The sequence below is a fragment of the Neodiprion lecontei genome, chromosome 4 (assembly GCF_021901455.1).
Source record: "Neodiprion lecontei isolate iyNeoLeco1 chromosome 4, iyNeoLeco1.1, whole genome shotgun sequence".
Classification (NCBI taxonomy): Eukaryota; Metazoa; Arthropoda; class Insecta; order Hymenoptera; family Diprionidae; genus Neodiprion; species Neodiprion lecontei.
In genome coordinates this window covers 5,528,008-5,545,348 of record NC_060263.1, presented here as the reverse complement: position 1 = coordinate 5,545,348, position 17,341 = coordinate 5,528,008, and the positions used below count along the sequence as shown (strand labels likewise).

Here is a 17,341-nt window from a genome sequence, read left to right as displayed (position 1 = left end):
ACGCAACTTGTTTGTGTTCATACGTTACAGGTATATATAATGTATGTGTATACAGACACATACGTATGTATATAGGTATAAATAAATATATTTATTATTATTTTTTTTATTATTCTATACTCGTTATAATAATCGTTTAAAATTTTTTTTACACCAGTCGATCCGCACTCGGAGGAAACTTTGCTTTTTCGGAAAAAATCAATATGCAGACCGCGGTTTATCGTGGGAACACAATATTTTCAATTAGATTTATTGTCTCAAAGTCGCGGAAGAATTCAATTGAACAAATTGTAGTTATAAACACGAAATTTCGATTTTGATTTAGTCAATTTATTGAAATAATACTTTTTTCATAGTATTAGCAAAATATTGAATGCACACTCTGGTAGAGTCAACCAAATCGCTTTGTACAGTTCACCAAATCTGTTCGGCGGATAAAGATCGGTAAAATTTACGAAACCGTGAGAGTTACCGATTGATTACCGCTATCAAATAATACACATTACATTGTAAATCTACAAAAATTTTTGTCGAAGTGGTAAAATTCTCTCTGTGACCCGTCAAAAATCCTTTCTCGCAAGAAAAGTAGGTTGAGCAGTTATCAGGAGAAGCCCCGGGCATTGGTCTAATATAATCGGCGGAACTAAATCATTCGTGGTCCGATACCATTCGATCAGCCGGTCAATTCATAATGGCATTTATTTTTGCCGTTTTGTCGATGTGGCACCCAATTCGTGCAGCACAAATCACAAACGAACGATAATTTTTGCAGTTACGACGATAAAACAATCATATTTAAATCTTTACGAACCGATTTCACCGTATAAACCTGATTTCGCAATCGCAATAATATCTATAACGGTAACGGATCAGTTCCATATATTTGGTATAACATGTGAGGACGGATTGTTCAAAGAATTAGATGAAAAAAAAAGTAGATAATATAGGCAGGGTGTCTACTGCGTTCTAAAATTTAGATTCCAGGATTATGCCAAAAGTTTCCGGACGAAAAAAATAATGAAACTGAAAAATTCAAGGACCTTAATTTCGATTTCTTATGAATCTTTAATGACAGGATAAGCTGATTAGGTTTTAAATGAAAAATAATAATTATACAGCAGTTAATATACAGACTACACTGTCCGTCGTCTGCTAAAATTTAACGCAATCAAGGCCGCGTGTTACAAATGAAACGTCGGAGTTTTTAATAAGAAATATATAATATCAACTTTACCAGGATAAATAAAAATATTCCAGGACTTTTCCAGTACTTAAGTAGCAATTTTTGTTTTCCAGGATAATTCCAGGATTCAAGGATATTCAAGTAGCAGTAGACACCGTACAATAGTATAGAAAAAAGGGGGGAGTTGATATCCTTTCGGAGCTATTGATTCTTCGCATTTTTCTCTTGCTCTCTTTCTCTCTCTTTTTTCTCCCCGTCCTAGAGAGAAACGAGAGAACAACCGTGCCGTGTATGCATGCAAAGCCTTCGCCCACCCTTGAAACTTATACACCCCAAAACGACTCTAAGCTCGTGAGTCGTGAAAACTGACAGAGGAGAGGGAAAAGGTTAGAGAAGAGAGAGAGAGAGAGGGAGGAAAAGAGAAAGAGTCGTCTCTCTCTCTCTTTCTCTCTCTCCGGTTCCCCGGTTGGATCGATGGTGGAAAACGTGACCCCATCCACGACGAAAAATAACTAACTAAGGCTGCAGGTCGTCTTTCGTAATTTCCAGAGTAGTACAGTAGTATATATAATACATATATAATATTATATATATGTATATATACATATATAAATTGCAATTCTCGTCGTATTATTATAATACCTGTAACAACATTCAGCAACGGAAGGAAAAGGCTGGAAAGAATTTAATATCGAATAAGACGACGATGAATGACGAAGAGAAAAATACTCGACGAAAGTAAAAAAAAAAAAAAAAAGTAGAAAATAAATAAATGAATTAAGTTAAAGTTACCGAGGTTAATGAAATGAAAGACTAAAACAAAAATTACTGTTATTTTTTTATATTTTAATGGCTGTAATTCTAAGGGTTGGAAAGTAACGAGTTCTTCGTCTATTTAAATGCGTCATTAAAACGAACGAAACGTCAGGGGAACAAATTCATTATTTTACAATTTTAGAATGACTTTCACGGAGTTTGTCGCTTTGTTTATTATGATTTGTTGAATTTCAGAGTATCCTAAATGTGCGAAGTAACGATTTTTCCTCTAAACATGCATCGTTACTGCGACGTTACTAACTTCATCCTAGTTACGACAAACTGTTGCAAACTTCAACGAGCTAATGAAAAAACAGAAATAAAAAAGGGAAATTGAGGTAATTTTTACGCTTCTTTTTTTTTCGAGAAATTTCTTCAATCTTCCGTCTTTCTTCCACCATCCACCTTCACTTTTTCATTCTCAAAAAAAAAAAAAAATTAAGATTGTAAATTTCGTTGCCAACGGTTGAACGTGTAAATAAGAGTAACGCGAAAGTTAGCAAGGCGTCTAGCGTCAATGACGTTATAAAATTCCCCGACGTTTTCCGGTTTTCCAGACGAAAACAGACGTTCTTTCAGGACTCGTTTCAACCTAACTTTAATAATTTGAGCACTTTTTTCATGCATATTAGTTAAAAATTAAACGTCAGATGTCTACGTCGTAGGTTGAAATAGTCAAATTTTTCTTCCAGTACAATTTTGATTAAACTAAATTACCAAATGTATCAATAAACGTTCCGATTTTAAGAAACTAACCGAAGATTAGGATTATCCATTCTCTCGAAACGTGAAGGTAGAAACATCGACCTGAGAGTATTCACTGTTTTTAGTAATCGTTTACGTCTTCGACAAATTTTACACAGTGCCCAACATCAATTTATCAATTCTTAAAATTTCTCCAAAACCCACATCTTTCGTCCCTTACACCCTCCATTCCCAAAAGCCCCCCCAATTCTCTCGCGGAGAGTAATTTCCTACATTTCAAAGAATCGTACGCTAGTGAGGAAGAAAATAAAAAAAACTCCGTGACACACATGCCCGAATTCCCTGACATCCCCCCGGTTTTTCCCGACGCATGCAAATTCCCTGACAATTCTCAGTTTTCCAGATTTCCCTGACAGCTAGACACTCTGGTTAAGAACAAAACGAAGGAAAAAAAATCCGGCCATCAGCCGTCGTTGTGACTCGCTATCTCATCGTGTGTCCAGCGCGTGTAACTTCAGGACTTCTTCAGCAGGACTGGCGCCACTTCGCTTGCATTTGCTTCCTTTCCCGAGAGTGGGCTTAGAAACGCTGCTGCCAGATAGAAAGAGAAAGGGGAGAGACAGAGAAAGAGAGAGAAAGCAGCATCAGCTTCGAGCAAATGAAGTAAATAAAATAAGAAAAGAAGAAGAAACTAAACGTTGCAATTAATTGCACGTTTTGTACAGAGTCCAGAAATACACGTATCACTCGAAATAGAAGGAGGAGGCACAAAGTATCCGTCTTACAACTTGCAGCCCTTCAATCGAGATAACGCTCGGCAAAGTTTCGAATGAATGGGGATCGAGGGATGTTAAACGCCCGGCTTAAGTGGGGCCAAGAGCCAAAGAAGACGTGGCGAAAAAATGTTTTCCCGGCTCATTGTCAGTTGAGCTTCGAAAAAACGAAGCACAATGAAGAACGGGACGAAACGACGAGGCTCAAGTTAGTAAAGTTAACGTAACGAAACGTGAAAGGGGAAAAAATCGTTGCGCTATGTGCAATATCAGAATGACTTTCAATGAGTTCGTTTTAAAAAGAAAAAGAAACAAGAATGTTCAAGAAGTTCGCACGGCCATTTTGGTTTTTGACAAAAATTTTCATTTCGATGACACGTGCCAAGTTTTGTTTATTATCATGGTTTATCAAATTTCAAACGGTAGATCCTGAAAGTGCAAAGTAACGATTTCTCATGCCAGGAATTTTTCGGTACCTTTCTAGAGTTAGAAACTGGATAGGAACCGTTGGAATCAAATTTAAGGGAAAAAAAAAATAACGACAACTAATTGTGACACGCGATGTCAGTATTTTTTGTTCTATTGTTACGGTTTGATGAATTTTTTAGACAATACTAAAGTAGCGAAATAATAATTCTGCCGACAAATGCATTATTGCGTCGTCAACGTTACAATGTGAAATTAAACGTAATCAGCGTACAATTTATATTTAATCGAGAGTGTTTAAATTCAATAAAGATGTGACAATTACCGTCTAAACTCTAAGCGAGTCGATTTTACTTTTTTTTTTACGTGTACATTTATAGAATAGCCTAAATTTTGAAGATAATATTAATTTCGAACGAAAAAAAGACAAATAATAGCAATTAATTTTTACAGCAGACAATTTTTGAGGTTCAATAGATTTTTATAATATCGCTAAGGAAGCAGAGAAGAGCTAATTAGTTTGTCGGAAATAATTATCGAGTATCTTTTGAAGATATTCGGAATTGAGAATATCAAATCATAGAATAGTCAACAGCGTATGGATTTTAAATAAAAATGGGACAAATTATCGTACAGAAATATTCTTAACTATCATAACAATTGTTTTCACAACACAATTAGAATTTCAGGACGTTTTATGCGTAGCACTAAAAAAATCAATTTCGATCGATCAAGATTGATCAAAATTTGATTAAACGAAACTAGGTAGGCAATCTAGTCATGAAATGGAGAATTTGAGACTCAGTACCCATATCAATGATTCATTTTCTTCCGTTATCAGAATCTCAGAAATCCGAATTCCTAAAAACTCGAATTTCAATCAAGCCTGACCGATCAAAACTTCAGATTCGCACGATATTTCCAGTATCGTACGAACTGCATTTAACCGTGCACACGTGGAATGCACCACGGAGGAGATCCACGTGGGATTTGCAATTCGCTTCGACTCTCCGTATCATTTCTCAAGCGTAAAATAACGATATCCGAGTTGATTGAAAATATTTTCGAATAATAGAGACAACCTCTTTTCTTCGATTATAAACAAATTTCAGAGAAAATTCTCCCAGGGGAGGGAAAAGAGAGGAGTAAAAAAGAATTAAATTTAAAAAAAAAAGAAAAAAAACACTCAGAGCAGCGCTAAGTGGAAAACGGACGAAATAAGAAGAGGAAAAGACACGAAACGACGACGACGAGGATCTCCCTGAGTATATATATATACCGCGGAAGCAGAGCGACCTCGCCGACCTCGAAGAGTGGCGGCAGATGCATAACCGCATTCCGAGAGATAAAGGCGGCACACGCTCTTCTTCCGCGGCGAGAGTTTCGATCACTGAGAACGAAGATGAAAGAGGAAGAGGAAGAGGAAGAGGAAGAAAATAGAAGAAGAGCGTGCGTTACGCGTTTCTCGATATATGCAAATTCCCACGTGCGCGCGTCGTGCGATTGTTTTCAACAACAAGCGGTAGGAACACGAGGGATGATAAGGCAAGACGATAAGAAAGATAAGATACCGGTAAAGGGGTAAGTAAACTTACCGGCAATTGCGTGAAAAACAAAAGAAGACAGTGCGCTGCAGCGTGGTAAGGAGGGAAGCAAACTCACCGGCAATTGCGGGAAAAACAAATGAAAACACGCCGTTGTAATTTGTAATGCGGTAAAGTAGGGAATGAAACTCACCGGCAATTGCGAGGAAGAGTATCCATACATCCATGAGGCCGGCCGCGTCGCGATAGCTGTTAGGAGAGGAGGATGCCGGCATGCTCAGTCGAACCTAGACATAGCTTAAGCCTTCTTCTTGTTCTTTCTATCCCTCGCGAGAAGCGGCGAGAGTCGAAAAGAGTAAATAGGCGACGGTTTCTCCAATCACACTCGTATCAATTACCGCTCGCGCACTCCACTTGTCAACAAGACCACTTTTATCCCTTCACGCGCGCACCACAAAACAAACAAACAAACAACAAACCGATAACAATATAACCAACAAACACACCGCGTATAATCGGCACGCACAACAAGCCGTTTCGACACTGTTTTTTTTCTATCCCTCGTTCACGCGCCGTATTCAATCCATCCCTCTGTCTCTCCCGGTCGGAAATTCCTCTTTAACGATATTTCTTTCTTTTTTTTTTTCCCGCAACACCGGAAACCGGATTTACATCGCACGATTCTCACCGATCGCTACAGAGAATTGTTTCAACGTCTAAACGTAGATTATGTCGGCGGACGGCGGTTCTTCCGAAATCCGCTCCGGCCGCACGCTAGAAACGAACTGCTGAATGCTGCTCGCCCTGTGTCGGTCGTCTCGGTCCGTCCGCTGTGCCGATCGCGACGCTCGCTGCTCGATCCTGACGTGCTTTCCCCGTCGCGACGCCTGGAGTATTGACCGCGACGGTGGGACGAAACGCCGGCCGAGATGCGCGCGCACCCTGCGCGACACCCTCTGGTGGGGGTAACGCGGCGTTGCCACGTTTGACGACCTCCTCCTACTCCTTGACGAAAACCCGGCCTTCCTGCCCCCCGTTGGTAGGGCCGACGGTTTTTTTTTTTTTCTTTTTCACAAATTTTATGCAAGACGACGGAGCGCCGTTGACTAGTACTTGGTTCCGACCACCACCCCCGCCCCCTGACGAAAAGTACACTGAGAAAAATTGCATTTGTCACGGTAACTAGAAAAACTGAGTAAAACAGGTCTCGTTAAAAAAACTGTTTGAATATTGTTGGGATTACGAAAAACGAGGTACGCCTAAACATTCCGCGCTATTGTCGATCCTTTTTTGTTTATTGCAACGCAAAATCAGTTTGTGTGGTTTACTCTACTTTACTCTAACCGGAAATAAAAATTTCTTTCAGTGTAGCATGTCTCAGGTTAGTCAGATTTCTCACGATAACTGGCACGTTTCGGCTTTTTACGAAAACTATCAATGTTTCCGCTTTCACCACGAAAAGTGTAAGCAACCCTGGTGAAAATTTTTACTGCAACGAATATTTAGGGAAATCGGAACATTTCGTGTTATTTCGTACAAAATTGTAACATATGCATAGTTTTTCGGAAAGATTTGTTCATTTTCGTTGAAAAATTGTAGTATCTTGTATAGATTTTTTACCGACGGAATACAAATTTTCAGGAAAATCTACAAGTTCTTGTCAGAAACTGTGCATATTTAAAATTTAGTATGACCGTTTTCCGTGTATCGTTTCGTTTCGAAAATGCTCGTTTTTGTAAGTAATCTGAATCGTGTTATACGTGTACTTTTCGTAAGAGGCGTCGACTTCATCTTCGAACGACGAGCGTTATTTCAAATCATTCCAATTTCACGACAGGCAAAATAAAGCTTAATTGGAAACGAAAGAACTGCATTCGCAATAAAAGAAAAAATTCCGCTTTCAACGATTGTACACGCAAAATTCTAGGTGCTAGTGACTGTTTAGTCTCCGCATCAGTTTGAACACTCAATTTTTCGGCTATCGTAATATTAAACCTTAAGTTTCTCACCTCATGGGTGGGAAGTTTTTCTTCCAAAGAAAGTTCCATTATCAATAGGTGAAACAAAAATAGCGAATCAAAATATTGAAAAAACAATAAGTTATTTCTCTCAAAAAATGATAAATCCTGAGATTTTAGATGTTTTTGGCTAAAAATTTACATATATATGTGTATATCAGTTAATCGAATTCTTAAACATCAAGTTATCGCAATAGTCATACGAAAATACGGTAGGAGTGACCGTAATGAAAAAGAATGCAGTAAGACATACCGGATTGTCTGATCAAAAGTGCAAAACTCGTCTTCATTGTCCACCCAGAAGTATATTTTTTGATCGTGATAAAAAATGGCATAGCTGAGGACTGCTTATAACTAACCGTGATGGCTGAAAATATACCTTTCGGCGGATTCAAGGAATTGTCGCAAATTTAACATTCGGAAATCAAACCGTAAATCAAAGGAGCTTACAAATGTCTAAAGTCCCATTCAACACAACGAGGAATGAATCGTGACAACCGAAACCATTCCGGATCACTTGAAACGGTTTCAATTCATCAGCATTCTATCGATTTATATCTTATCGTTTACCCGCTTTCGTAATTCGTTGATCTCCAGTTTACCAAGTGATTTCGATTAATTTCCAAACGGATCCCGTCGTTCTACGTGATTTCCAGTCATTTGCTGTGATTGCACCTGAGATTCTATCCGTCCAGGAAGTTCACTGAAAATCGGCTATAGAAGACTCGGAAATTGTTGGAAATCGAAGATAACATTGGCAATCAATGAAACTCAAACTGTAAGGTAGAAAGTCAATGAAAGTCGCCCGAAATCTGTGCGTCTGATTCCCATTGAACGAACCCCTCGTTATACGTACAGTTTCAAATACAGTCAACATTCAACGTGCATCCAATTTTCGAAAGATTCTCCGTTAAATTCTCCGTAATCGAAATTCGAATCGTTGAAAATTGTTTTGCCAATCGCAATTCGAACCATTCGTTCGAAGTATTTACCATCCGAACCGATAAGATATTCGACTCAATGGTCAACGTGACTTTTGACTGTTCAAAATATCGAGCCGCACCCATTTTCGTTGCGTCATTATCCGTTACAAATGGAAGGAAATTAGAGGAAAGAGCCGTTTTGCGGGAGGGGCGGAGGGGGGAGGATGAGCATCGGTTTACCAACGCGAAAGGGTTTTTGGGAGATTGAAAGAAAAAAAAAAAAAACAACAACAAGGAGGAGGAGGGGGGGGGGGTATTTGCAACATGTTTCGCAATTCGTTTCGTAAAATTGTACGCGGGCATACGTGTACGTGCATATATACGTACGGGTGTAACGGTATGTATACTCAAGAGAGTTTACGAGCTGGAAGATTTACGACGCATGCGATGCTACACGCGGGTATATGTGTGTATAATGTAAGTAGACGTGGATACACGCCTGCTTTCCGGGTGTCGCCGGATAGGGAGAAAAAGAGAATGCAAGAGAGATAGAGAGATCGAGCTCTCTCTCCTTCGTCTCTCATTGTCAGTTTCATTTGTCATGTTTCGGTGTCGCCGCCGCAGCTGGTATTGCTAATTAGTTTTGTCAAATTTGATAATTGGTCGTGGGTGAAACCGAAACTCGTTGCTTACTGATTACCTTTCGCCCCATGAGTCATAAGGGAACCAGCGGCGACCAAAAACCACTTTGCTAGATCGCCAGACCTCCTCGACAGTTACGACAAACTTTCTGCCTCCCGAATTATCAGGGACCAGCGAGTTTCGGTGAGCCGGTGTATCGATATCAGCACCGTGTGAAATTTCACACCCTTCCTCGAATTAGGACAACCCTGGATGTTCTGGGACACGCCACGCGATTACAATCGACCTCCGATATAACTTGTTGTTCTTATTGTTATTATCGTATTTATTTTTACAAAAAGGATACTGCTTGTAATATAATAGGTGTATATATATATATACATATATATATATATCTTTACCGGATATCGAACTATCAGATATATATGGCGTGTTCGAAACGATTTTTTCTTCATTCTTTCCGTTAACTGTAAATGCCTAGCATTTTTTTTTCTTTTTTTCCCTTCTCTCTCGCTCTCTCTCTCTCTCTCTCTCTTTAATTGAGTGTATAGAAAATGTTTTCAATTTAGTCTAGTCGATGGAAATTATATCATTTCAGACAAAACGACATCGTTTAAAATTGTTTCGATCAAACGAATTGATTAAGCGTTGTACACCGTCTGTTTATACAGTTATACATTATACATACATTGGTAACGAATTTGTCGGAATTGATTGAAAAATCAATGCGACCCTATGCAGGTATTAAAAAATGTAAATACCGGTTAAAGTTTTACCTATTTTTCCCTCACTTCCGCATATCACGTAGAATACATATAAATATGCGTGAAAATTTTCGATACCGATTGAATGAACATTCCTTATTTACCTACGGACTGTAGAGCTGAAAATCGATATACCGCCGATATATTTGAGCTTCAGCGATAGGGAATTGATAAGCGCGAAAGGAATAAGGCGATTCGTATCGAACGAGGTGTTCCGTTTAACACCGGATGTACGTGTGTATGTACACAGAGCCACCGAGGTTGGTGTAGTCGAAGCCTACCAATCTCCCTTTATATAGAAATTATAGAGGTGCGATAACCAGGACCGAGATTAGCATACTCATTTGTTTATTCAGAAGCTCGGAAAGAGCGTTATATAGCATGTCGCTAAATGCCTCATACCTGTACCTTCGTTTTCCCTTATAATTCTCTATTCAAATGTATGCAGATGGAGGTGTGACGAATATAATTACTGTGGTTAGCAGTGAAGCTTAGAGGGGAACTCGCCGCTTACGGAGATGACGTGCATTAATACGTTCATCGAGGATGTGAATCGGGAGAGAATGTTGCGGGAAGAAAATTGAAAAACAAAAATTACGTTATTGAAAAATCTTCGACGGTATTATTTGCGTCATTGGTACCTACTTAATACGAATGAATCAACATCCCTGCACTTTTGCGATAGAATTGCAGGGTGGGCACATACCTGGAAAACCTGGGAAATCTCAGGGTATTTAAAAGAGGCAATGGAAAACGTAAAATTGTAAGGGGACTTTTGATTTGGTCATGGAAAAAACTGAAAATAACAATTTTCTATCGTGGGAATTAGAAATGATTTTTTCAGATAACGAGCTTACTTTTTTTTCGTCGAGAAAACAAGTTGGCTCAAGCTAACATTTTTTGTACATTACACTTTTCTTCTATTCCAATTGAATTTGAACCGAATATAGAGTTAATAAGCCGAACGATTTAGGTTTTAGTAACTCACTAGAACTGGGAAAATGTCACGGAAAACTAGGTTTCGGCTCATGGAAAACCTGGAACTGTCGTGGAATTTTTTTTTTCCAAAAATATTTCCCCGATTGTTGACATCTAAGCTCGAGTGTTATTCGTAAATTTCCTCAGATTCGTTTCCGTTGCATGTATTGTCGATGCTGCAAATAACATTGATGGAGGTTTTTCAAAAACTATTTTCCCAACTTTTCATTCAGACGATACAACCGAATTATTCTTAAGCTTGTAGTCAACTAGCAGTACACCACTTAAAAAAAAAAAAGAAACGTCGTCCATATGAAATTTCGCTCAGCTTTTGTAACCACCAAAAAACGAATAACGGTCTGATCGATGAACACATGTCCCGATCATTGGAAGGAAAATCATCATTCAATTTCATTCTCATACCGCAGTGAAAAGCATTCGGAAAACCGGCATCGATCGGTAGAAAACCGAAAAAAAGACGCGCATGTAATAATAGGGCGAATTTTTTTTTTTCTATTCTCTACCGATTCCAGTTTTCTGACGTTTTTCACTGCCCACTGAGAGAAATTTTTAGTTGCAGTTACCGCTCAGTCCTTAACTATTTTCATTTTTTACCACAATCGAAAAAATTTAGTTCTAGGTAGAAAATGAAAATTAGTTTTCAAGCTGTCACCGGAAAGTCCAGTATCCGTTACTATTCTTTCTCATTACGATCACTGTTGTTATATTTTCTTGCAACTGTTGCGAAAATTTAATGCTCGTGGAAGAATAAATTGACGTTAAAGCTTTATTTAACTAAAAAAGTAGAGTAGACCTCAGAAACCGATTTTGCGTTGCAATAACCAAAAAAGAATCGACGATAGCGCAAAATGTTTACGCCTACCTCGTTTTTCCTAATTCCAACAATATTCAAACAGTTTTTTCAACGATACCTGTTTTACTCAATTTTTCTAGTTACTGTAACAAATGAAATTTTTCTCAGCATATAATATACATTTTCTTAATATTCAAACCTCGGGGAACACTTTGCACAAAAAAAAAACTACAAGTGCCAGAACTTTCGGGTCATCCCGCGTTGAAACGAGCCGTGATGGAGGTCCCCGCAGCCCGTTGATAACTTCACCTGCATCAGCAGGGAATCCGTGTCACGAAACGCAAAAACAACCCCCGCTGTCAGGGAGATATCGGATATCCACGCGGCGCATTGTTCCCGCCGTTTCAATATTCCCGCTCATCCCCCAAACGCTGCGTATCTATATATATATATATATATATACATATACATATACATATCCCCCATATACATGCCCCCCCCCCCCCCTCGCCCTCCAATCGCTTTATCGGCGAAACAACTTCCGCGAAATGTACTCCTCGCCCTTCTTTAATTGCGTTATTTCCATTTCCATTTCCATCTTATTCTTTCATCTCCGTTGAATTACCTTGCTTTTATTTGTTCATTTATTTATTCAGTTATTTGCTTTTCTTTCATTTCACTCTCGTCGAAACACTCTCGAACAGTCCATTCTCCCCGTTTTTTTTTTTTTTTTTTCTCTCAAACACTGCCTGGCAGCTGAAACCAATTCAGGCTACTAATGTATAGAGGAGATAAAATATCGTTCGTATTATCGATGATTCTGTACTGTGACATTTCCAATATCAAGATCGTCTAGTTCATTGGGAACTTTCAATTTACTATCGCAAGTCCTGTATTTAATTATATTGTATATATACCTCCATATATATGTATATATGTATATATACCCGATGAAATAAAATTCTAAAACTTGACTGTACTAAGATTCAATTAATTGAACTGTTCAAGAACCATGATGACTCTATATTTCGACTTTCACGATTTTGCGTGTTTTTTAAAACCTTGATGGAGTAAGAAAAACATTACATCGGCTGTTTGACTTTGAGACCTCTGACTCGTGATCTTGAATTCGAATATAATTGATCATTCCGTTTTACAGCCTGTCTCAATTTTGACCCCCATCCGAAAGTCACGCATCCACCCGAAGCGAAGAGAGTGCTGTTGCGTTTCTCGATTCCAATTTATTCCTCCACTTTTCGTCGGTTCGAAAGAATTTAGAAAGCCGAGTTGTTCATTAGCCGGTTAAGGCGTTCAACTTTGTCAAATTTGTCTCGCGCCGTTAATGCATGGCGAGCTGGGATGGTTTTCGAGAAGAGGGAGGGGAAATTTGACGAGGGAGAACGAAACGTGTACCAAGAAGGATGAGAGAGACCGATCGTTAAATACCTGGCCAAACCGGCAACATCGTCTCCTCGAGTTTCTTTGGGACAAGGATAATTCTCGGTCTGTCGGAAGCAGATATTCGTGCCTCGTTAACGCGGCTCATGTACCACCACCCAACCCTGCAGTGTCACTGTCTTCCTACTCTTATAAATACAACGCGGGAGGTGCAGGGATATCACGCGGCGGTGTTTATAATGGGAAGCCCTTATGGGCTACTTCGTATATGCGGTTACATACGGTTTAAACTCGGTGATCCATGAAACCCGGCGAACAAATCGACGCGCATTGACTCTATGATCGTTAATTTATACATTCATCGGCTCTAAACCCTCAAAGCGTCCTGCACCAGCTGCTTGTTTGATCCTATTGAGGACTAACGGGACCCACAGTCTGCATCGAAGGCTAGAGAAAGAGAACATGACCGTTTCAAATATCTCCAGCAATGTTGTTGGAAAATGTTCTCATGACGTCAGAGCATGGTTGCCAAACACGTAACCTAAGTTTTCAATTTTAAAGGAGGCAAATCGTAATTCTTGGGCTTTGAAACTACTCACGTCACGCGAATTGATGAAACGTAATCAACGAATATATCTGTTCCACTATCCACACGCGAAAAAACACTATCAACGGTCAGCTGTTAGCCTGATGGCTGGATTGGTTTGAGTTTTTTCCACCAGATGACGCGTTGCAAAATGACAATCCCAATAGATGTATACTTGCACCTATGATAACGACTTTGAAAATAAGTCCGAGCAAACGCGATTAAGATATCCTAAAATATCGACAATTTGAAACTTCGAAATGATCGAACTCTGATATTTTTTATCCGATTTCAACGTTTTCCGCTTCATTTTGCTTACCGCGTTATATAAATTTTAATTCAGACTGTAGATTCCATTCGTCCCCGACAAGCCAGGCCTGCGAGTGTGGCTTTCGATCCTCCTCCATCAGGCTCCGCAAGATCCTCAAGGATCCAGAGAAGGACCGACTACGCGACGCCTGTAGGAAGTCGCTCTGCGGGTATTAGTCTCAACCGTAATGAAAACAAATGAAGAGCGGCGCAATTAGGCCTCGCCTGAGGGCTGCGAGGGTCGGCTTCTGCCGGCAGGTATACCAACGGCTACGAGAGGGTTGGGAATAAATTCCAGGGGGCAAGGCTCTGTTTGTTATTCTACGTCCCTGCAGCGTACCGCCTACGTAAGCTGCGCTGCATGAAGTTTCCTTGATCGCAGAATCGTTGCTTGAATTGCTGAGACGATAAGTAACGCTACGACGATGAGACTCCAAGAAAGAACACCATAAAAGACGCAGAGTAGATAGATACTCGGTTTTTTTCAACAAACAGGATTCATTCGTTCGGATCGAGCTGACGACGAGCCATCGAAGATCAAGTACCTCCGGACCACAGATTCTGCTGAAACGTCTGCGCCAAAATACGAACCTTCCAATATGTAGTTCGATCCATCTAGACCTGTTTCGTTCGATTTACGATCCATTGGATTGTCAAAAATTAGCAATATATACTTTACACTACAGTTCTGAAAGGATGATTCATCCGTTCGCACTTGAATTTGCGATAACCCGTTGATTACTTCTACGCATTCTACCCGCGCATGTTTCAAATTTCCCGCCCTTGCGCATGCGCAGTAGGTCGATTTAAGGTGTGTGTGGGAGGGGGGGGGGGGGGGGGGGGATGATTTTCGCGATCCAGATGCCCTCCGGTCTATGCCTCTGCTATTTCATACTTCTCTTTGCGAGTGTCTCTGTTTTACCAAAATAAACATCTGACCGGGATGCGGGCAGCCCACCGAAATTCAAGATGACGAGGATATTGGACCCCGGGATAAGGGGGAATTTTCTGTCCTGCGGCACGACCCTCGATAAGAAAGAAAAAAAAAAAGAACTCTTGATGGGGCCGCGTGCATCGAATCGTGAATACGTATGTGGACATATTCAGAGAGCCATATTGTTCTTCGCGAAATTGCCGTGAAATACAATCTGCAGATGTGAAAAATGGGTCATATTCCTTATTCAAATATTAAGCTTATTGGATGGACATGGTAGGCGAATGGATTTTTCTAAGTGAGCTCGGATTTCGCTGAAGCACGTGTCTCAGCTGCCGGTGAACACGATGGCCATGCAACTACTTGCACCTGCCGTGATAGCCGCATGAAATCGCTCGGCGTTACCTCGGGTGCCGCTTCCGACTGCAGAATGTTAAAACGATCTCGAACTCGCGGTGGAATTACCCAGGTGTTAACTTATCCCCACAAAGCTTCGTACATTATTATACCCAGATACGTGGAAACGCTCGAGACTCCCAGAGAGTTTGGTTCTGCAGGAACAATGTAGCCAACGCCCATTGTTCAAATTCCGGAGGTTCTGTAATATCGAAAAAGGATTCGTTACCGGGTTCGGTTGATAATTATTAATGAACGAGTAGCACAGCCTGAATCCGAGGTTTGGAAAGAGAAAAAAAAAACAAAAACATTTCAGAATATCTAGAGCGAGGGATATTCACTTGTTGAAATCGCAAGCCACTTTCGAAAGCAGGCACTATGAAATCGCTCGAAATCAGTTGAAATCACTCGAAATCACGTATAATCACTTGATATCGCGTGAATTCGGACGTGGGTTTACTTTTGTCCAATTCGCAAATCGCTTTGGAAAGTAGTCACTTTAAAATCGCTTGGAATGTCTTGAAATCAGTTGAAATCGTATTACATATTTTGAAATCACATGAAATGTGTATTCACTTTTTGAACTCGCGAATTACTTTGAAAGGCAGTAACTTTGAAATCAGTTGAAATCGCTTGAATTTACCGAAATCATTGCAATCGCTTGTCACCCGATCTACGAGTGAATACCCCCTCGATCTAGAGCAATGTAATTATCCCGATAGTAGTGATCACAAATGGAAAATCATCTTACTGCACGATTGCAGAAATGCATTTGAGGAAATCCAAGTAACCCCAATGAGGTGTCTGAAGCAATCTGAGAAGAGATTTCACGGTTAGCACGTTAAAAATTATTGATCCCTGGTGTTTTTGTTCCGATTTCAACGTCTTTGACCAGTTTTGTTTTATCTAAAAGACTCGAGTGCCATCAGCTGATGGTTTGCGTGTGGAAATATAACACAGATGCGATTATACTTACAAGTGCGACCGTCGTCGTGCAGCGAAGAGCGAGAGTCGGCATGCTTGAATTGCGTAAACTCCGAGGCGCTATTTATCAAAGGCCGCAAGCTCGCAGTGACAAAGTTCGTTTCACTTGAGCGGGGGCGAACATCCACCCCTCTCACCATTTTCTCCTGCAAGCTCTCTTCGCATATAATACAGGAGGTTACCGCGGTAGGCTTTTTCTTTTTCGTCAAAATTTTCTCACGGCGAGGGAGAGTGAATAAGTGCCCTACGCTCGGCGCACCGACGACCCCTATTCTTTTTTCCTCATCATCCTCTTATACCTACACTACGCAGCTTCCGCTAGGCAAACCAGTTCTCCACCCGATGTCGGCTCGAGTGTGAAGGAGTCGATAAGAAGAACCGCGAGAGAGTATTTCTCAAGCGCTCGAATAGGTTCGAATTCTCGATTAATCATGAAAGCAACCCCCTTGTTTTGAAAGAGGTTGATTAAACGACGGGATGGTGAAAAATTCGGGGCGAAAGCTGTGCAGCGAAATTAGCTTGTTGTGTAACCTGTACAAATGATGAACAATTTCTCTGCCACACGATCATGACTCTTGTCGAAGAAAACAAAGCGGGTAAGTCTGTGTAATAGGTACAATACACGAGATGAAAGAAGTACGGCTCTTGGCATTGGTAGACGAGTGCAACGGGTCGTGTTTCGAGGGCGAAAACAAATGGGTCCAATTCTAATATCGTGCAGTCAAGTGACGCCGGCGAGGCTATGAAAGGCCTTAATTACCCAGATTAGAATTTGAACGATGCAATCGTTAGTCAAGCCTGACTAATCGAGGGTATAATGCTTACACCTATCGCATGCTGAATCCTCGACTGAAGAGCGTTCACACTTCACGGTACTCTATAGATATAATATAACAATGGAATCCTGCCGGAGGCGAGAAAACAGGTGTTGTGTAATAATTTGTGCATACAACCACCTGCGTTCACCGGTTAATTGTTACCCATACGACACTGTAATTCCCACAATTGCGCAGTCTAATTTGGTGCAACAATCGATTGCGGTGTACACGGTATACGTTAGTGGTAGACAGGTTATAGTTTTCGCCTTTTACGATGGAAGGATTTCGCAAATTACAGGAAAGTACCGTAGAGAAAGTAACGTTGTTTGA

The 17,341-nt window shown here is 40.3% G+C and overlaps 1 protein-coding gene across 2 annotated transcripts in view; it reads right to left on the bottom strand.

The window, feature by feature from the left end:
• The window catches only part of LOC107226208 (transmembrane protein 132E), a 205,665-nt gene extending 199,351 nt beyond the window's left edge, over positions 1-6,314 (bottom strand). For both annotated transcript variants that reach the window (XM_046736182.1, XM_046736183.1), the window contains exon 1: positions 5,641-6,314. In XM_046736182.1, the coding sequence (XP_046592138.1) occupies positions 5,641-5,722 (82 nt within the window). In that variant the 5' untranslated portion in view covers positions 5,723-6,314. The remainder of the gene's footprint in view (positions 1-5,640) is intronic.
• Positions 6,315-17,341: the final 11,027 nt, after the last annotated feature.